Consider the following 21,881-nt stretch of genomic DNA (forward strand, 5'->3'; position numbering starts at 1 on the left):
AACGAGGCAACATACTCTCATCTCTTTCAAGACTTTTTTCCTTTAGTCATTAGTGTACCTTCTTATTTAAGGTTTGGCAGGAATAATTTTGTCTCTATAGAGATGATTACTGAGCAGAGAAAAAAATCCTGACTTTTAGTCACTCTGCATTTCATACATCAGTATGATCCTTGAGGGTTTGGGGTTTCAGGTAACCAGAAGAGACAAAATGAAACTCTCTACTTGTGTGTGTGTGCGTGTGTGTGTGTGTGTGTGTGTGTGTGTGTGTGCGTGCGCGCGCGCGTGTGTGCGTGTGTGTGCGCAGTGGGGGTAGGGAGGATTGGGTTGGGGTGGGGGATGAGATTCTGCTAGAAGCAAGTCAATTAGGTAAAATACTATTATAATCATATTGTGTGGACCGTTTTCTGTTTAGATTTGTTCTTTTACATTTTTATTTGTTCATGTATACATACATTTACTTGCAATGTTAGAGGAACATTTACCAAAATGTTTACTAATAATGACTATTTCTTGATGGTGGGTTTTGGGGCATGCATTTTGTAATGTTTGGAGGAAACTAAACCCGTTAAAATGTTATTAATGTGTAAATTTAGTAACTTGAACCACTAATTTAGGTATTTAATTGAAATTCAGTGTATTTAGGTGAAACTCACCCTTTTTTTTGAGGGGGAAATATGAAATATTTTGTCCCTAATGCAGTCGTGCTGTCATTTTTGCCATTTCCCCCCACATTGGAATTCTTAATGATGTGTGTGTGTGTGTGTGTGTGTGTGTGTGTGTGTGTGTGTGTGTGTACAGAAGCTTAACAAAGTCAATTTTGTGTGTGTGAAATAAAGGAATTTAGGTTTTTGGGTTGCATTTGTTTTCAAAACATGCTATTAAGTAACAAAATCCAGTTTGTTTAGATTTGTGTGTAGTCTGCCTAGAATGCAACTTTTTTTTTTTTATGATTGGCCAGTTTGAGGATCTGAACCCTTGACTTTGGTGTTATAACACCATGCTCTAACCACCTGAGCTAACTGGCCAGCCCTGAATGCAATTTTTTTGGATACTTACATGATAGCCCTGATTAGATAAAAGGTTGGTGAAGTAGTAGAGCTCCAGCTAGATTTGTACTTTTAGCATAAAGCTATAATCCCCAAATACTTCTCATTTGAGGACACTGAGATTCTGGAAACTGGTACTTCCTTCTGTCTATAGTAATCATCACTGTAAATCCAGTCATGATAATTAAAAGGAGACAAAAGAATAAAAGGAGTTTTCTGGAACCACCCATGCTTGAAGCTCAGTTAGTAATTTAAGACTTTCTTATACATTTTGCTAGAATAAAAAGATCTTTTAACTTTGATAAGGATAAGGTATTTGTTCTGTTTGATTGTACTCCTATAAGATTATACATATTCTCAGACAGATAAAAAGATGTGCTTTTTCTTTCTTTTTCTGAATGCATATAGAAACTTTATATTTAACTCTATATGTAGGATAAGTTAGCCATCATTTAGGTGTCTTTTCTAAGTCTGAGCTAAAATGACATAAAATAATGACAGTGGATTTTGCCTCTACCCCTTTAGCTGACTTCCTAAGAAAACAGCATTTTAGGAAGAGAAATTGATGTTTGCTTTAATTACAAACAACATTGCTCTTAAATAGCCCCATGTGTATAATCAATTTATTATTTACTGAGTTCCTTGATATTTAAAAAAGTTTTGACTAGATTTCTCTACAGTGAAGCTCATCAGTTTTACACAGAACTTCCAGCCAGTGTTTTGGTGCCTCACTCTGAAATATGAATGAACAGCCAGGCATTTCTGGATATTTGAGGAGAGACTCCAGTAGGAATCACAGAGACGAAAACAAGCAGGAAAAAAACCTTAATTGATCTAAGCTGGTTCATCTTTCCTTAGCTAAATAGCCAGCAAATCAGCAGTTATTACTATAGGTATTACTTTCTCTGTGACCTCTTAAAGTCACTTACCAAACCAATTATTAGTAGCAAATGTGATGATTTGCTGCCTTTTTCATATATGGTATAGATAGGATCTTTCCTGTTTTCATTCAACCCACCTGGCTGTTTGAGGATCCCAGCTAGGTTGAATGTTGTAAATATTTCCTTCAGGCTTATTTAGCTGCACATTCAAAGGCTAATGTTGGCATTTCTGGCAGAGTTCTGTGTCTTAAGGGGATCATTACCTGTCTGTTTTTCCTTTCTCTTTTTACTGCAAATTTTTTTCAAGAATAAGTAGTTACTTTCTTGTCCTTGCCCTGGCTTTATTTTTAATCCTCTATAAACTTTAAACTGTCACTGTCAATGACTTCCTTTATTGCTACATGCTTGTCTTGGTTGTCATCCTTTCTAGTGTTCTGGAATCCTTTGCTGCTTTTGGGCATAGGTGAGGACCACTCTTTTCTTTAGCTTGACTCTTGCAGCATGCTGTAGCATAGTCTTGATTCTCTTCCTATTTCTCTGCCTCCTTCCTTTTTCTTTTTAGGTTCCTTATTTTTCCCTTCCATTTCTAATTGAGCATTCCCGAAGATTTTGCCCTTATCTCTTCCTCCCATGGTCTTTTTCCATCTTGAGAAAACTTTCTTTGATTCATCTTAAATCCATAAGCATTTATTGAGCATCATAATAAAGAACTGTGGGGATGGATGCAAAGATGAATTAGATATGTTTCCTGCTCTCGAGTAACCTGTAATACATACGAATTTATTCTCTGCCCACTTGTATCTTGTTACCAATTTAATTGATCTATTTCGAAAATACCTCTTATACTTTTCGTTTTCTCTCCATTCCCACTGCTACTATCTCAGCCCTGAACCCCTCTTATATGTACCTACTAGGTGCTCCATAAATGCATTTTAAATAAATGAATGAATCAAGCTATCTATCTTGATTATTGCAAAACTTCCCAGATAGCTTCCTTCATTCTGTGTTTCACCAAGCATACCTTTGCCAGGTTGTTTATCCTTAAACATAACTTTCATCTTACCAGTTTGTCAAAAACCTCCAATAATTAAAATGATACAATACTGTCTTTTTACCTGTCAAAATAGTCAGGATAGAAAAAATGATGGTGTACGATTGTCAAGGCCCCCTGAGATATAGACCCCTTCTCTGACTGCATCTGCTCCTGCTTTCCCTGACTCACTTTGTCTCAGCCACACTGGCCTTCTGGCTGTTTCTTGACCACTGCAGGTTCTCTAGGCATGTTCTTGCCTGGGGCCTTTGTAGCTGCTCTTCTCTCAGCTTTGTGGCTTGCTCCCTTCCTTCCTTCAGATCTTTACTCAGATATGAGGGTACTTCAAAAAGTTCGTGAAACCTGACTAAAAGGTAATATGAATCTTTCCATGAACTTTTTAAAGACCCCTTGTATCACCAATTCAGAGAGGCTGTCTATGGCATTCTTGTGTAAAATTCCAGTCCCACCCCTTTCCCAGGACACTTATCTCCCTTCCCTTCTTTATTCTTTTGCTTCTTAGTGCTCTGCTATAGTCTATCTTATGCTTTTTTTTTCTTTTCTTTTTTGGTCTGCCTCTCCCACCAGAATGTAAGCTTCATGAAGGCAGGGACTTTAGTCTGCCTTGTTCACTGCTGTATTCCCAGGGCCCACAACAGGGCCTGGCACGTGGGTGCTCAGTAGATGTTGAATGATTATAGTGGATATTACTGAGGGTGTGGTGAGAGGCAAGCACTCTTTTATAACACTGATGGTAGTGTTAATATTTTTTTTAATGGATATCAAATATTTATTTGATAATGAGCTTTATTGTGATACAGTTGGTATACAATTATTTGTCCATATTTAAAATACACAGCTTGGTAAATGTTACCTATCTATTCATATGTATATTTAAATTTATATACATATGTAAAACCATCCCCTCTTATTTACGTGTATATATGCACACATATGTAAAATAATTACTGCAATCAAGCTAAAAAACCTATTTATCATCCACAAACCTTTTTCCTTGCCCCTTTGTAATCCCCCACTCCTGTCCCAGGCAAATGCGTTAATTGGTATAATCTTCCTAGAAAGTATATTGGCCATATGTTTGAGAATCTGACACTTTTTGTATTTGTATATCCTTTCACCTAGTAGCTCTTCTTCCAGAAATCTGATCTCAGGAACTAATCAGAAATATATGTAAAACATTTTTTTTAACTTTAATTTTTATTTATTTTTTAATTTTCAAAAATTTTAAAACTTTTTGTTTTTACTTTACTTTTACATGTAAAACTTAAAACACAGGGATGCTTATCTAGATTTTAAAAATTTTTTTAATTTATTTTTTTTAATTGTAGTAAAATATACATAATGTACAGTTTACCATTTTAAGTGTACAGTTCAGTAGTTTTAAGTACATTTACATTGTTGTGCAACCATTCCAGAACTCTTTTCATCTTGCAAAACTGAAACTCTGTAGCCACTAAACAATAACTCTCCATTCTCCCGTCTCCTCAGATCATGGCAACCACCATTCTACTTTCCCTGGGTACCTCATGTAAATGGAATAATACAGTATTTGTCTTTTTGTGACTGACTTATTTCACTTTGCATAATGTCCTCAAGGTCCATCCATGTTGTGGCATGTGTCAGAATGTCTTTTCTTTATAAGGCTGAATAATATTCTGTTGTATGCATATACCACATTTTGTTTATCCATTCATCTGTCATTGGAAACTTGGGTTTTTGTTTTTTGGGGTTTTTTTTGACTACTGTGAATAATACTACTATGAAATGGATGTACAAATGTTTGTTTGAGTCTTTGCTTTCAGTTCTTTTGGGTATATACTCAGAAGTGGAATTGCTGGATCATATGGTAATTCTATTCTTAATTTTTTGAGGAGCTAAATATTTTTTAGAATAGCAAAAAATTGTATATAGTCGAAAAGTCCAGCATTGAAGAATGGTTAAGCAAAACTGGGTGTGTATATATGATGCAACCATTTAGAATTACATTTACATAGTTTTTAATAATATGGGGAAATGATTATTTTAAGTGAAAATAGTAACATGGTCTCAACTGTGTTTTAAAAACTGCATTAAAAACGTAGAAAATATATTGAAATGTTAATAGTAACATTTTTTATTTTTATATTTGTCTAATATTCTTCTGTACTTTATAAATTAAGCAGATACTACTTTTATTATTTAGGGGAAAATACAAAAAATCTTCAAGAGTTCCCATTACCTACTGTATAGAATCCAGAGTTCTCCAGAGCTTGCAGAGGTCTTTATAGCCTATGTGTTACACATGTGTAAGTGTTTACCCATACACACACTGTATGTATAACACACACACCTCTGCTCATGTCCCCATCCTAAAGCACTAAGTTCTGCCCACCTAAAACTCTGCTTAGTCTTTAATACCTAGTTAGATTCCACTTTTTCCTGAAATCTCTGCTGATCTCTGACCTCTTATACCATGTATACTTATGTCCTACAATTAAAACCTCATATTTCTTAATTCTTTTCAGTTTTTCAATTGCTACTACTTTAACTCTCTTAGTACCTGCCTGGGAGATTTGCTTGTTTTTCTTTGCCTGTCTAATTCTCATTCATCCTTCTCTCCTGCAACTTTTTATTTGGAAAAAATTCCAGCACAGAAAAAGTTTAATAGTACAATGAATTTCTGTATGCTTTTCACTTATATTCACCAGTTGTTAATATTTTGCCATATTTGTCTCTTTTTTCATATGTGTATGTGTGTGTGTAATATGTATGTACACATTTTTTAAAAATCATGGACCATTGGTCATTTGAAAGTAGTTTGCAGACATCGTGATCCTTTACTCTTAAATACTTCAGTATGTATATCTTAAGTGTAAAGAAGTTCTCCTAAATAAGCACAATACCATTATCACACTCAAGGAATTTAACATATTATATATTAAATGTGCTATATATATAATACAAACATATAATATTCAGTCTGTATTCATTTAATTGTCATGTATCTTTGATGTCCTTTTAGCTAGAATAGCTCCATTGCCTTTTATCCTTTCATGACATTAACATTTTTGAAGAGTCCAGGCTAGTTGATTTGTAGAATGTTCTGCAGTCTGGATTTATCTTGATGGTTTCCTCATAATTAGTATGAGGGTTATATATATGTATTTGGCAAGCATACCATATTATAAAGTACTTTCCTCCCTTAATAATTGATGAGTGATCTGTGGGATGATATTCCGAGATTATATGTATATCCTGTACCCCTGGCAGATTTTCACCTAATGGTTTTGGCATCTCATTCTTTTAAAAAGTATCACTCTGCAGTCTTCCCTGTCCAGCCTTGTCTGTGGTAATCTGTTCCTTCTTTCACATTCCATTGTGAAAATAAATGTTTGAACAAGGAAAAAAAGTGGAGAATCTAGTTCAAGTATCTTATTTTCCAGATGAGTGGTAAGTGTTTTGCCCGAGAGCAACTGTGTAGTTAGTGACAAAGTTAGGATAGAACCTGGGTTTCCTGGTTCTTAATACAGCGCTCTTTCCAGGTGCCTCTCACTGACCCCTAATCAATCATGGAAACAAATATGGTGTTACCTCAAATAGAATAAAACTTCTTTACAGATAGAAGGAAAGCATATATTATTTTTTCTTTGTGTGTGTTCCTCTATTTATTTATGCAAAAGAAGCAAGTCAGCCTCCTCCCTTGCCCTTTGTCTCCCATTCCTCCCATGGCCTTCAAGCTCCAGCCATGCTAAAGTGGAGCTTGGAGCTCCCTCACCTCTCTGCCTTCTTGTGTTGTTCCTTTGGCTTGTTACATTCTTCCTTCCCTTTTCTTGTTTTCCAAGTATTACATGAGCTGAATTGAGTTCTAGCGAGGAGGCCTTTAACCTTCTTTCAAGCTAAGTTAAGTGCCCTCTTCTGTGTTTTTACAGGACCCTGTTTGTACCTTGTATATCACAGTGTGGATCTTTTTTTTTTTTTTTTTTCAGCTTTGGATAATTGTTGTTTACAATTGTATTCTCCTCTGCTGGATTGTGAAGTTATTGAGGTCAGGAATCTTGTTTTGTTCACCTGTGGGCTTGCTTCTTAGAGGTGCTCAATAAATGTTGCTTTATCTGTGAAGCCATTTCACTGATAAAGCAACATTCTGTGGTCATTGATGAATGAACACTCTGTGGTCATTGATTGATTTACCATAAAGACAGGGTTGAGACTTAGACCTCCAAGTCTCTCCCATTCTGACAGCTTCCATAAATATCTTATCTGTAATGTGCAAGGCAATGTAGAAAATAGAAAGCTATTTTACATGTTGTGCAAATCTCCAAGGAACGTAGGGGAAAAGTCCTGACTGTAATTATAAAAAAGATAAAATGAGTTCATTGGTGCTATAGGGAATAGTATGAAGGGCTTTAGTAATGAGAGGATGGAGGTGTTAGGGTGGTCCCGAAGCAGGTCAAAAATAAGGGTCAGTTGGAGGGCACAATACTAGGTAAGGCATAGAGTTAGAAAATTTGTGTTTGGGAGAATTGTGAGCAGTTGATTTGACTGGCTCTTAGGATTTGTTGCTCTATATATAACTTACACATTGATTATTTTTTGCATGTATTGATTGTTGTCCTGAGTTTTTTCCGTTTTGCTTTTAGGGATACCTAAAAGCATTTAGCAATACTAGTTGAATATTTGTAGTGACAGAAAAGTCTCTTGCAGTGGCAATATCTACTGTGGAGGACTTTTTTTTAAAGCACTTGCAGTAGCTATTGTTCTAACCAAAGTATCATTTTTCTAAAGGGCCATTCTCTCTGGCTTGTTCAACTCCTCTGAGCCCATATTCTTCCCTTCTAGGTTAGATAGGTTAATCCTTAGGTGAAGTACATTTATAACTGAACACCCTTGAGGCATTACTGCTTCAGTTCTGAAATTTTAGTGTGTTCTGTAGCCTGAAGAAGTTACTTTACTTCAATTTACAGCTAGAATAGGACTTTAAGCATCATTGAGAAAAGTCTGGGGACTTTGACATGGCACTTCTTTTCTAGCTATTTACTTTTCAAATAAGGAGAAAAACCCCACAACATTTTATATAATGTACCAATTTGGAGAAAATGATATTGTGTTTTGAGAAAGAACTAAATACATGCCATATTTGATATACTAGGATCCATTTTTTTTCTTTAAAAAATGGTACTGCATGTATTTGAATAACTCTTCACCAAATGCCAGAACGTTTTGCTCACAGTAAATGTTGGTGAGATAGGTAGGGAGAACAATTAAAGAACTGATTTTTTTTTTCCCCTATATATACTGGCTTACTCTGAACTAGTTTATAGTTCCTAACCTCAGTGCTATAAATTCTCCAGTCATATATTTTGTAATCTCTTATCTGGCATACATTTTAATCGTTTTCTTACTGCTTCGTAAGTGTTATAATCCTTTTATCATTCCCTGGGTTTTAAAATAAACCTATAAAGGGTTCAGTTTTATATTTAATAGCTATGTTTCACAGTGTTCTAAACCTGTGAATAAATTCAGGCAGGCTAAAAGCTTTTGATTTGGAATGGCTTTGTTTCTATGTTTTAGAAAAATGTATTAGTCTTCTAGTGTTTTTCGTTCTGATAATTTTAAATATTGACTGATTTTAAAATTATTTTGAAATACTTCACTTTGTAGTGAAAAAGAAATGAAGGAGAAAACACTCAAAATAGACAGGCAAAAGCATCGGCCTCTTGTAAATTTCTCTTATCAAGTTTCAAAAGATCATTTCTTTTATGAAACATTGTATTTCTTACTTGTGAGCAAGATTGTCACTATTTTCTTGGAGCTTACAGTTTGGTGGAGAAGATAGACATGAAGCAGATAATTACACAAATTGCCTGCATGGGATGTACTCTGTAGGAAAAATACTCAGTACCCTGAGAATATTGACATGTGGGAGATGAGGGATGGAAGTGGCTTTGAGATGACTTGAGATCTGAAAGATAAGTAGGAATCAGCTAGGGGAAATTTGGGTGTGGAAATTAGTGTGGTTAGAACACAGAATTGTGTGTGTGTGTGTGTGTGTGTGTGTGTTGGGGGGTACGGTGTGGATATAAACAGGGACTTTAGCAGGCAAGCCGCTGTGGGCCATAATAAATGTTGTAACATTTCTCCTAAGAGCAACAATGTACCTTTGAAGTGTTTGGGGTATGTGAGAATGACATGATCAGAATTGCATTTTGAAATATTATTGTTCTCTGTGGAAAATCTATTGGAGAGGTGTGAGAAAAGATGTGGAAAGGTATTTGGAGGCCTTTGCAGAAGTGTGGCGAGAGATGATGACAGCTGGGATTAAGGCGTTGGTGGTTGGAATGGAAAGAGGTGGGCTGATTCTGAGATTCTGAAAATGCTGAAAAGGGCAAGACTTTACCAAAGCCCTTTTCGCTGATACTGAGAGAGAGGCAAAGTATGGATGTGATCTCTGAAACTGAGATCCAAATAGTCAAAGATCATGTGCTGAGTAAGGAGAAGTTTACCTAGGACTTGAAGTTAGGCAGCTGATCTTAAACCCACTGCTGTCTTTTTTTTTTTTTTTTGGCACTCTACCTTTTTAGGAGCAGATCCTTCAGTATAGAGAATTTCGGTATCCTTCAATTGACACAGCAGCAATTAAAATGTCCAGCTCTTGTGCATTAAAGCTAAATTTAGGCAACTGACTCATATCTGACAATGGGCATTGCTTTGTCAGGTTCGCTAGATACCATTTTAATCACTACCTCTTTCTGATGAGAGAACGCACTTCATCCCAGCTATTTGGTTGAGAGTAGCCCTCTCAATAAAGTCACAGTTTACCAATTTGCTTTATAATATTCATTTATTAAGCATGTACTATGTTCCTGGTACTGTTTTAGTTATAGAAGATACCTAAAACATGACAGTTATATAACTCACTGTCTAGTAGGGGTGAAAAGACTCAACTATCTGATTACAATGTAATAACTCTTGTCTTAGAGATATATGCAGAATGCCATGGGAGTCCAGAGGAAGGACTTCAGGCTGAGAGTTAGTCACAGGATACTATTAGTTATTTCAGTGATTATGTGGTGATATTTTCTGAACAAGAAGAGAGGATAGGTGTTGTTAGGCAAAAATGTGAGGAAGTAGACAGTTGATTGATTTGTTAGGGAAAGAATATTTCTAAGGTAAAAATTAAGTTTATAAGTTTGTAAGGGTTAAAGTTTCAGGTTGATAAAGAACTTAGCAAAATTACCTTTTAAACATTACTTTGTGGAAATAGTATGAGAAACAGAGTCTTGCCATATTCTTAATCTGTGCACTTGTAAGTTAATACCATGTAGTTATTTAGTATGGTATTAATATTTGCCAGAAAGTTATTATTTTCCTTTCAAAGTGACTTGGGGAAACCTGCTGTAATTTTATTTTATTTTTTTGATTCAAGGATTGGGAGCTTTATTTTCAGGACCAGCACTTGTGGATACAGTCAGACTAAAACTGTCTCAAAGTCTCAGGAGCCTTAGCAATTTTTTTTTTAGCATATTCATTATTACAAGTTGTGATTTTTCTTTATGCCCTTTACCCGACTTATCACTCCCCAGGTCCCCTCCCTATCCCACATCTCTAGAGTTCTTAGGTTTGTTCTCTCCTTCTGAAAGTTCAACATATTGTTGTGGTCTTTTTTTCCCTTCCTTCCTTCCTATCTTCCTTCCTTCCTTCCTTCCTTCCTTCCTTCCTTCCTTCCTTCCTTCCTTCCTTCCTTCCTTCGTTCCTTCCTTCCTTCGTTCCTTCCTTCCCTCCCTCCCTCCCTCCCTCCCTCCCTTCCTCCCTTCCCCTTCCCCTTCCTTTTTTCTTTGTATCCAGTTATGAGTTAGAACATGTGGTATTTCTCTTTCCTTGTCTGGCTTATTTCTCTTAACGTGATTTTCTGCAGACTCATCCATGTTGTTGCAAATGGCAGAATTTCATCCTTTTTTATGGCTGAGTAGTATTCCATTCTGTATATATACCACATTTTCCTTATCCAGACATTCGTCAATGAACATTTAAGTTGGTTTCATATTTTGGCTATTGTAAATAGAGGTGCGATAAACATGGGAGTGCAGGTATCCTTTCAACATGATGATTTCCATTCCTTTGGATATATACCCAACAGTGGGATTGCTGGATCATGTGGTAATTCTATCTGTAGTTGTTTGGGGAACCTCCATATTGTCTCCCATAATGGCTTTGCTAATTTACAGTCCCATGAACAGTGTAGAAGGGTTCCCCTTTCCCTGCGTCCTTGCCAGCATTTGTTATTCTTGATCTTTTTAATAATGGCCAGTCTAACTGGGGTGAGATGGTATCTCAATGTGGTTTTAATTTGCATTTCTCTGATGATTAGTGATGCTGAGCATTTTTTCATGTACCTGTTGGCCATTTATATGTCTTCCTTTGAAAAATGTCTATTCATCTCCTTTGCCCATTTTTAAATTGGATTATTAGTTTTTTTTTTTTTACTGTATAGTTGTTTGAATTCTTTATATATTCTGGATATTAATCCGTGTTGGATGTATTATTTGCAAATATTTTCTCCCTTTCTGTAGGTTGTCTTTCTGCTCTGTTGATTGTTTCCTTTGCTGTGCATAGCTTTTTAGTTTGATATAATCCCATCTGTTTATTTTTTCTTGTGTTGCTTGTGCTTTTGGGGTCTTACTTATAAAGTCTTTGCCCAGTCCTACTTCCTGGAGTTTTCCCTAATGTTTTCCTTTAGTAATTTTATGGTTTTGGGTCTTATATTTAAGTCTTTAATCCATTTTGAGTTGATTTTGGTATATGGTGAGAGGTATAGGTCCAGTTTCATTCTTCTGCATATGTATGTCCATGTCCAATTTTTGCAGCACAATTTATCGAAGAAGCAGTCTTTTTCCTGGTGTATGTTCTTGTTGTCTCTGTCAAAGATCAGTTGGCTGTAAGTATGTGTGTTGATTCATGGGTTTTCTGTTCTGTCCCATTGATCCAAGTGTTAGTTTTTATGCCTGTTCCATGCTGTTTTGGATTACAATAGCTTTATAGTATACTTTGAAGTCAGGTTGTGTTATGCCTCTGGCTTTATTTTATTTTATTTTTTTGCTCTGTATCGCTTTAGCTATTTGGGGTCTTTTGTTATTCTGTATGAATTTTAGGATTGCTTTTTCTATTTCTGTGAAGAAAGTCATTGGTATTTTGATGGGGATTGCATTGAATTTGTAGATTGCTTTGGGTAGAATGGACATTTTCATGATGTTAATCCTTCCCATCCAAAAGCATTGTATGTCTTTCCGCCTTTTTGTGTACTCTTTAATATCTTTCACTAGTGTTTTGTAGTTCTCACTTTAGAGATCTTTCACCTTCTTGGTTGAATTGATTCCTAGGTATTTTGTTTTTTTTGGTGACCATTCTTGATTTCTTTTTCTGCTAGTTCACTACTGGAGTATAAAACACTACTGATTTTGTGGTGTTGATTTTGTATCCTGCACCATTACTGAAATTATTAATCAGCTCTAAGAATTTTTTGGTAGTCTTTAGGTTTTTCTATATATAAGATCCTGTCATCTGCAAACAGGGACAGTTTAACTTTGTCCTTTCTAACTTGGATGCCCTTTATTTCTTTCTCTTGCCTGATTGCTCTGGCTAGTACTTTAAATACTATGTTAAACAGGAGTGGTGAGAGTGGGCATCTTTGTCTTGTTCCCATTCTTAAGGGAAAAGCTTTCGGCTTTTCCCCATTCAGAATGATTGGCAACTGATTTGTTGTAAAAGGCTTTTATTGTGTTGAGATAATTTCCTTCTGTACCTAATTTGCTGAGAGTCTTTATCATGAAGCTATGTTGAATTTCGTTACATGCTTTTTGTGTATCTGTTGACATAATCATAGGGTTTTTGTCCTTGATTTTGCTGAAGTGGTGTATCACATTTATTGACTTGTGCACGATGAACCATCCTTGTATTCCTGGGATGAATTCCACTTGATCATGGTGTATAATTTTTTGATGTGTTGCTGTATTCTGATTGCTAATATTTTGTTGAAGATTTTTGCATCTATGTTCATCAAGGATATTGGCCTGTAATTCTCTTTTTTTGTTGTGTCTTTATCTTGTTTTGGTGCCAGAGTGATTCTGGCCTCATAGAATGAGTTTGGGAGAATGGCTTCTGTTTAAATTTTTTGGAATAGTTTGAAGAGAAGTGGTATTAATTCTCCCTTAAAGTTTTGGTACAATTCAGCTGTAAAGCTGTCCAATCCTGGGCTTTTCTTTGTTGGAAGATTGCTGATTACTGCTTTAATCTCATTGCTTGTTATTGGTCTGTTCAGGTTTTCTGTTTCTTCTTGGTTCAGTTTTGGTAGTTTGTATGCATCCAGAAATTTATCCATTTCCTCCAGGTTTTCATATTCATCGGTGTACAGTTGTTTATAGTAATCTCTAATGATTCTTCATATTTCTGTGGTATTGGTTGTAATGTCTCCCTTTTTATTTCTGACTTTTGTTATTTGGGTCTTCTCTCTTCTTTTTTTGTTAACCTAGCTAATGGTTTGTCTATTTTATTTATCTTCTCAAAAAACCAACCTTTTGTTTCATTGATCTTTTGTATCATTTTCTGGGTCTCTATTTCATTTAGCTTTGCTCTGATCTTAATTATTTCTTTCCATCTATTACTTTTAGGATTGGATTGTTGTTTTTCTAGTTCTTTGTGGTGTAGTGTTAGGCCATTTATTTGAAGTCTTTCTATTCTTTTGATGTATGTGTTTATTGCAATAAACTTCCCTCTCAGTACTGCTTTCACAGTAGCCCATAGATTTTGGTATGATGTATCTTTATTGTCATTAGTTTTAAGAAATTTTTTGATTTCCTGTTTAATTTCTTCTTAGACCCATAGATCATACAGGAGTCTGTTGTTTAGTTTTGATGCACCTGTATAGTTTCCAGAGTTTTACTTGTTATTGATTTCCAGTTTTAATCCATTGTTGTCTGAAAAGATACTTGGAATGATTTGAATTTTTAAAAATTTGCTGAGACTTGATTTGTGACCTAACGTGGTCTATCCTGGAGAATGTTCCATTTGCTGATGAAAAGAATGTGTATTCTGTAGTTGTTGGATGAAATATTCTGTAGGTGTCTGCCAGGTCTAGTTGGTATAAGATGTAGTTTAAATCCTGTGATTCTTTGTTAATTTGTTGCATAGAAGATCTGTCCAATGCTGAGAAAGGGGTGTTCAGGCCACCCACTGTTACAATATTAGGGTCTATCTCTTTTTTTAGGTCTAAGAAGGTTTGCTTTCCATATCTGGGTGCTCCAGTGTTGGGTGCATATATATTTATGATAGTTATGTCTTCTAACTGGATAGACCCCTTTATCATTATATAATGGCCTTCTTTGTCTCTTTTTATGGATTTTGGTTTAAAGCCTTTTGTCTGATATAAGAGTAGCTACTCCTACTCAGTTTTGGTTTCCATTTGCATGGTATATCTTTTTCCATCCCTTCACTTTTAGTCTGTTTGTGCCTTTATAGGTGAAGTGGGTCTTTTAAAGACAGCACATAGTTGGGTCTAGCTTTTTAATCCAGTCAGTTAGTCTGTATCTTTTTAATGGGAAGTTTAATCCATTTACATGTAGTGTTGTTATTGACAGGTATTGCTTTACTCCTGTCATTATATTGCTTTTTGTTTAGATGTTTTAAATATCATTTGTTCCTTTCTTCCCCTTTTATTTTTCATCTTCAGTGTTAGTTGGGTTTTTAAGGTGACATGATTTAGTTTCTTTCTTTTTTTCATTTGTGTTTTGGTTTTAATGGTGGGTTTAACTCTTTGTGAATCCATGATAGTGGTTATTGTTTTTCAGAGTCCAGCTGCAGGACTCCTTTGGGAGTTTCTTGTAGAGCTGGTCATGTGGTAGTGAATTCTCATAATTTTTTTTTGTCTGGGAAATACACTATTTCTCCCTCATTTCTGAAGGATAACCTTGTTGGGTATAGAATTCTTGGCTGGCAGGTTTTTTTTTTTTTTTTTTAGTATTTTGAATATATCATCCCATTTTGTTCTGGCCCATAATATTTCAGTTGAAAAGTCTGCTGTTAGTCTGATGGATTCTCCCTTGCAGTTGACTTGATGCTTTTCTCTTGCTGCTTTTAGAATTCTCTCTTTGTCGGCATCTAGTCTGCGCTGCAGACACTACTGGAGGATCATCTGCTCTTTGTGCAGACAAAAAACCAGATAGCAATTAGACAGGAAAAGAATGGCACTGAAACAGGTTTCCAGCAACAAGTGCTTTGGGGGATTGCAGAAAGTTTTTGAACATGACAGTGTGGAACTGAACTGCAAAATGAAATCTGCTGTCTACTTACCACCAAAGGCGGAAACTGGAAAGTGTCCTGCCGTATATTGGCTATCTGGTTTAACTTGCACAGAACAAAATTTCATATCAAAATCTGGTTATCATCAAGCTGCCTCAGAACATGGCCTTGTCGTCATTGCTCCAGATACCAGCCCTCGTGGCTGCAATATTAAAGGAGAAGATGAGAGCTGGGACTTTGGCACCGGTGCTGGTTTTTATGTGGATGCCACTGAAGAGCCTTGGAAAACTAACTACAGAATGTACTCTTATGTAACAGAGGAGCTTCCCCAACTCATATATGCTAATTTTCCAGTGGACCCTCAAAGGATGTCTATTTTTGGCCACTCCATGGGAGGCCATGGAGCTCTGATTTGTGCTTTGAAAAATCCTGGAAAATACAAATCTGTGTCAGCATTTGCTCCAATTTGTAACCCAGTGCTTTGTCCTTGGGGCAAAAAAGCCTTTAGTGGATATTTGGGAACAGATCAAAGTAAATGGAAGGCTTATGATGCCACCCATCTTGTGAAGTCCTATCCAGGTTCTCAACTAGATATTCTGATTGATCAAGGAAAAGATGTCCAGTTTCTTTCAGATGGACAGTTACTCCCTGATAACTTCATAGCTGCTTGTACAGAAAAGAAAATCCCCGTCGTTTTTAGATTACAAGAGGGTTATGATCATAGCTACTACTTCATTTCAACGTTTATTGCTGATCACATCAGACATCATGCAAAATACTTGAATGCATGAAAAACTTCAGATAAAAGAATCTCTTCAGTATTAAAAAAGTTGTAATAAACAGAATTGCTGAGGAAAAAAATAATTCAAACCATTGGATTTCATAATGCTGAAAGGGCTTTATTCTGTTGTTGAATAACCTTCTGAATAAATATATAAAACCTAAAAAAAAAAAAAAAAAAAAAAAAGAATTCTCTCTTTGTCTTTGAGCTTTGCCAGTTTGACTATAATGTGTCTTGGAGAGGATATTTTTGGATTGAATATGATTGGGGATCTTTGGGTTTCCTGGTCTGAAGGTCTGCATTTCTCCCTATACATGGGAAGTTTTCTGTTATTATTTCCTTGAGTAGGTTTTCAATGACTTTTCCTTTCTCCTCTCCTTCTGGAATACCCATGATTTGGATGTTTGTGTGCTCGATGTTGTCTGCTAGCTCTCTTAGATTTTCTTCATTTTTAAAAATTCCTTTTTCCTTTTTTTTGTCTGCCTGGGTTATTTTAAAAAGACCATCTTCGAGATCTGAAATTCTTTCTTATACTCGCTCTAGCCTGCTGCTGAAGTTTTCTGTTCTGTTTTTTAACACTGAGTGAATCCTTCAGTGCTAGGAGTTCTGCAACATTCTTTTTCAAGATATTAATCTCTTTGTAAATTTCTTCCTTCATATCCTGGATATTTTTTATTGTTCCATTGTGTTCTCTAATTGAGTCTTCTCTTATCTCTTTGAGTTTTCTTAAGATCAGTGTTTTGAATTCCTTTTCAGACATTTCAAGGTTTTCCTGCTCTATGGGGTCTGGTACTTGAGAATTACCATATTCCTTTGGTGGTGTCAAATCTTCTTGTTTATTTGTAATTCTAGTATTTTTTCATTGATGTTTGGTTATCTGGCAGGGCACTTGTTTCTTCTATCACTCTGGAGTGTGCTATGAAAAGAAAGACTTCTATTTGTAGGCTCTTCTGGTAACTCTTCTTGTATTAAAGCAGTTGTGTGTGCAGTGGGCTGCCTTGGCTCCTGTTTGGGTGGTGGGTGGGCCTCTCTGGGGCTCAGGTGTGGGCCTGTGGTGGCAGTGGCACACAGGTCAGTGCTCACTTCATCTCCCACTTGGGTTGTGAGCAGGTCTCTCTGGGGTTGGGCGTGGGTTGGCGGCAGTGGTGGTGTGTGGGAACAGCACTCACCTGGGCTCCCACTTGGGTGGTGGGCCAATTTGCTGTAATTTTAATGGGATACTTTTCTTTTCAAGAATGATTATAAAGCAGGAGTTGCAAAAGAAAAGTCACTTATGAGTAATTTCTTTTATAGAAACTATGAAAGAATGCAAGTCTCTCACTCTCTTTTTAATATGTGTTCATTGTGGAATGGCTAAATCAAGCTAGTTAACATATGCATTACCTCACATATTTATCATTTATTTGTGGCAAGAATACTTAAAATTTACTCTCTTAGCAATTTTCAATTTTGCAATACATTGTTATTAACTATAGTAACCATACTGTGCAATAGATCAAGAACTTATTCTTCCTAACCGAAATTCTGTGACCAACATCTCCCCAATTCCCCTTTCTATCCTACATCTCTTTCTTTAAGTGAGGTGTGCTTATACATTTTTTTCCCCTTTTATAATGCTAGTTTAACCTGGGGGCAATGGGAAACTATGTTTTTTAAAGCCCAAGTCATTCTGTGGGCTTTGAATGTGCCTACATGCTTTTAATGAGAACTTGTCAAACTGAATCTACCTTTATTTTGCTCTGTGTTTCATGGTTATTTGTCTAAAGTTTTTTTTTTTTTTTTTGTGACTGGTAAGGGGAGCGCAACCCTTGGCTTGGCGTCGTCCGCACCGTGCTCAGCCAGTGAGCGCACCGGCCAACCTTATATAGGATCCAGACCTGCGGTGGGAGCACTACTGCGCTCCCAAGTGCCGCAGTCTCCCGAGTGCGCCACGGGGCTGGCCCTGTCTAAAGTTTTTAGAAACTGATTTTCATAATATTTTTAATGTTAGATGAGTGCCCTTTCAAGTAAGCCTGTTGGAATTCATTAGAGTGGCTCTGGAGAACATTGGTGCTTGTTTTCATGATGAATCTCAGTGTTGGGGCCACATAGTATTCCATGCCCTCTGGTAGAAGCACTGTGGGACATGTTATATAGGTCTCTTAAATATATCAGTGCAACTGTAACTAAAAAGTAGTTCTGCTTCAGTACTTGTATAGAAGCCCCTGATGGCTGGAAACATAGGGTGTGCTAATAGGTTTGGTAATAGCTCTGTTGGTGATGTCATTTTGAAGTCAGTTTTTACACCAAAACATCCCATCAGATGAATCAGACCATTCTTACCTCTGTATTGTCCTTTCTCCATCAAATAATATAACTAAAACAGAAAACACCGTGCTCTGGTAACATATCATTGAGTCATTTGATTCTGCTGTTGTAACTGATACTTAAACATTCATGATGAGACAAGAAATAGCTCTCATCAATAAGAAGCTGGGAATATGAGAAGAAAGGGGATTTGCTTATGCTCTATTTTTTGGTAATGCTAAGGCTATTTCTTGTGTAACTTACTTCAAGCACGTCTTATAAAAAGAAATTATTTACATTTTTGTAAAGTAAAAAAATCAATGAAATGTTTTTCTTCCTGCAAAATGGGGGAATTTTACATTGTTTTTGGCTACTAGATTGAATACAGTGTGACTAGCCTAGCATTTTAATTATAAAATTTTTAATTTAGGTTAAATTATATGAAACTCCTGTTTTGAAGATATTACTTCAAAGAATAGCCAAATGGATTCTGTCATGGTGTAGAGTAAGGTCTTTTAGAGCCAGTTGAAAATTTTACAAAGTTTATTAAAAGGCTTTCTAATCATGCTAATGAAAAATAGACTTCTGACTTGAAATGAGTCACTTAAATTTTTAAAAGTGATGAAAAATTCCACCTTGGTAATAGGAGAAGTGCACATCAAAATGGCAAGAATACCAGTTTTTGCCTAATTAGCAAAAAAAGATTTTTAATGGTAAAATTCAGTGTTGACCAGAGTGTGAGGAGATGGGCACTCTCATGCTGGTGGGAATTGACACACCCTTTTTGGTAAACACTTTTATTTGGAATTCTTGTGATTATACCTTTAGTTATCTTTCCTGAGGTCGTGGTCTAACTCAGGCACAGAGACATTCATCAAAGTATTATTCATACCAGACAAATATTAGAAACAATTCAAATGTTCAATAAAAGGAGAATAGTTAAACCAATTTTGATATATCCAAATGATGAAATATTATATAGCTATTAGAATGATGCTTTCAAAGCATACTTAATAACTTGTGAAAATCTACAATATAATGTACATTGTATGAAGGTACTTCAAAAAGTTCATGGAAAAATAGAATTAAAAGATAATATGAATATTTCTATGAACTATTTGAAGATCCCTCATGTGTGCGTTTATATGAAAAATATATGTAATACCAATTTTGTAATAATATATTGCATAGAAGAATTTTAAATAGACTAGAAAGAAACAAAATAAAATGTTTTCAAATTTTTCCAAAATTTCTTCAATGCATTTTTATTCTATAATCAGAAAGAAGTAAATAAACACTAGTGTAAAATGATGATTTTGAACAAATGGTCTTAAGTGGTTCACTTCAGATGTTCAGAGTTTTACTGTATACGTCACAACATATTATATTTAATGGAAAAATTATTTGGTAGCATTTAATAATATTTAGCTTTATCTAGGAGTTGTTCATAAAAAAAGAGATTTCATATCGGTAAATTTTTATATTTAGGTGGGCACAATGAAGTCTTAGAGCTTGTATCTCAAATCATATTTAAGTGAACTCTGAACTTCTTAGATGAGAACTTTGGCACAATTTCATCAATTCTTTGAAAATACTTCTTCATTGCTTAGTAAATGATATGAATAAGTAAAATGGGAAGAGGAGTAAGCAAGTAGTTCCAAACGGGGAAAACCTTTGAAAATGAAGAAAAGAAAATCTTTCGTGTCCTTGTTTTTTTTCTGTTACCACCACCCCGTCTCCTTGGCCTCGCTGGAATCAACAGTAAAATTAAGTGATCCCTTTCCCTTTGACTAACTCTCTCAGTTAAAGTTCAGATAGCCATCTAGTGGAAAGAGACTCTTTCAGAATGACTTTCCTTTAGACATCCAATATCATGTTTGTTCAGTTGGCTTGTCCAAACAATTTTTCTGTGTTTTCACCAGAGTAGTATCAACTTAGCATGAAGATTAAAGCTGTTCTCCATCTGCTTTATCTGCCGTTCTTAATTAGAACCTGATGACAGAAATCAACTTTGATTCAAGGTTGATTATTCCCAGAGAATCTCATTATTATTGTAGTTTTTTATTTTTTATTTTTTATTAACCACATTGAGTTGGGGCATCTGTATGGCAGAAGTGTAGGGAAAAAAGATAGATAATTTTTTTCATTTAAACATTTATTCAGCATCTGCTGTGCTAAAAGCTGTGGGACATATTTAAGTTGCTGAAAGTCTGGTATATATGCTTTAAAGTATACACAGAAATAATTTTAACACATAAGGTGATAAATGCTCAAAAGGACAGGCACAAAATGTGTGGAAAGTCAGAAAAGCAATTATTTCTAGTCATGGAATCATACCTTTTGAGTTCTTTTAGAAATTAAACAAATGGGCCCTTGTTTACATGGCTTTTACTTTAGGAGAAATGAAGGAAAGAGGCAAACATTTGTATACTAATCCTTTAGGCAAGTAATGGACTTCAGAGTGGCTTCATGGTTTTTAAAAAATGTTCTACAAATATTTATTGAGCCTACCCTCAAGGAGTTTGCAGTCTACCAACTGTAATGGAATGTAACTTTATGCATAAAGTAATATTAAAATTTATTGTAGAAATATTCAATTAATTGGGCTACTTGGGTATTCTTAGTGGAGAAATGGAGAGTTGTGTTGGTGTTAGGTGTCCTGTAATTAATCAGCTGACAGAGCTAGTTAACTGCACAAGCTACTCAGCCTAGGAGATGGTGCAAACAGTAGAAAAAACATAGACTTTGTGTATTGCTAAGTGACTACGCCAATTGTATGGCTAGGCAATTCATAACTAAAGCCAAAATGTTTCATTATTTTAAAAGTTTTCCATTTGTATTGTCAGGGCTAGGGGTTAGGACCTAGTCGGATTAGGGCCATAGCTATGCTTTTTTTTTTTTTTGTGAATACTTTCAACTGATGTTTTTATTTTTATTTTATTTTATTTTATTTATTTATTTTTTATTTTCTTTTAAATTTTATTTTGTAGATATACATTGTGGTTGATTTTTGTTGCCCCTTACCAAAAACCTCCCTCCCTCCTCCCTCCCCCCCCTCCTCCCTCCCCCCCAACAGTGTCCTTTCTGTTTGCTTGTTGTATCATCTTCAAGTAATTGTAGTTGTTATATCTTCTCCCCCCCCGGTTTTTTTTTTTTTTTTTTTTGTGTGTGTGTGTGTGTGTGTGTGTGTGAATTTATATATTAATTTTTAGCTCCCACCAATAAGTGAGAACATGTGGTATTTCTCTTTCTGTGCCTGACTCGTTTCACTTAATATAATTCTCTCAAGGTCTATCCATGTTGTTGCAAATGGCAGTATTTCATTCGTGTTTATAGCTGAGTAGTATTCCATTGTGTAGATGTACCACTTTTCCCATATCCACTCATCTGATGATGGACATTTGGGCTGGTTCCAACTTTTGGCTATTGTAAAGAGTGCTGCAATGAACATTGGGGAACAGGTATACCTTTGACTTGATGATTTCCATTCCTCTGGGTATATTGCCAGCAGTGGGATAGCTGGGTCATATGGTAGATCTATCTGCAATTGTTTGAGGAACCTCCAT

General features: G+C 35.6%; 2 protein-coding genes across 4 annotated transcripts in view; both read left to right on the plus strand.

Annotated features, from left to right (window-relative positions):
* CNNM2 (cyclin and CBS domain divalent metal cation transport mediator 2) overlaps positions 1-21,881 on the plus strand; it is a 145,220-nt gene that overhangs the window by 13,340 nt on the left and 109,999 nt on the right. The gene's annotated exons all lie outside the window — the stretch shown is intronic.
* LOC134382614 (S-formylglutathione hydrolase-like) lies at positions 15,110-16,183 on the plus strand. The gene has a single exon (XM_063103324.1). The coding sequence runs from the start codon at positions 15,191-15,193 to the stop codon at positions 16,037-16,039; it is 849 nt and encodes a 282-aa protein (XP_062959394.1). The 5' UTR covers positions 15,110-15,190; the 3' UTR covers positions 16,040-16,183.

The sequence above is a fragment of the Cynocephalus volans genome, chromosome 7 (genome assembly GCF_027409185.1).
Source record: "Cynocephalus volans isolate mCynVol1 chromosome 7, mCynVol1.pri, whole genome shotgun sequence".
Taxonomy (NCBI): domain Eukaryota; kingdom Metazoa; phylum Chordata; class Mammalia; order Dermoptera; family Cynocephalidae; genus Cynocephalus; species Cynocephalus volans.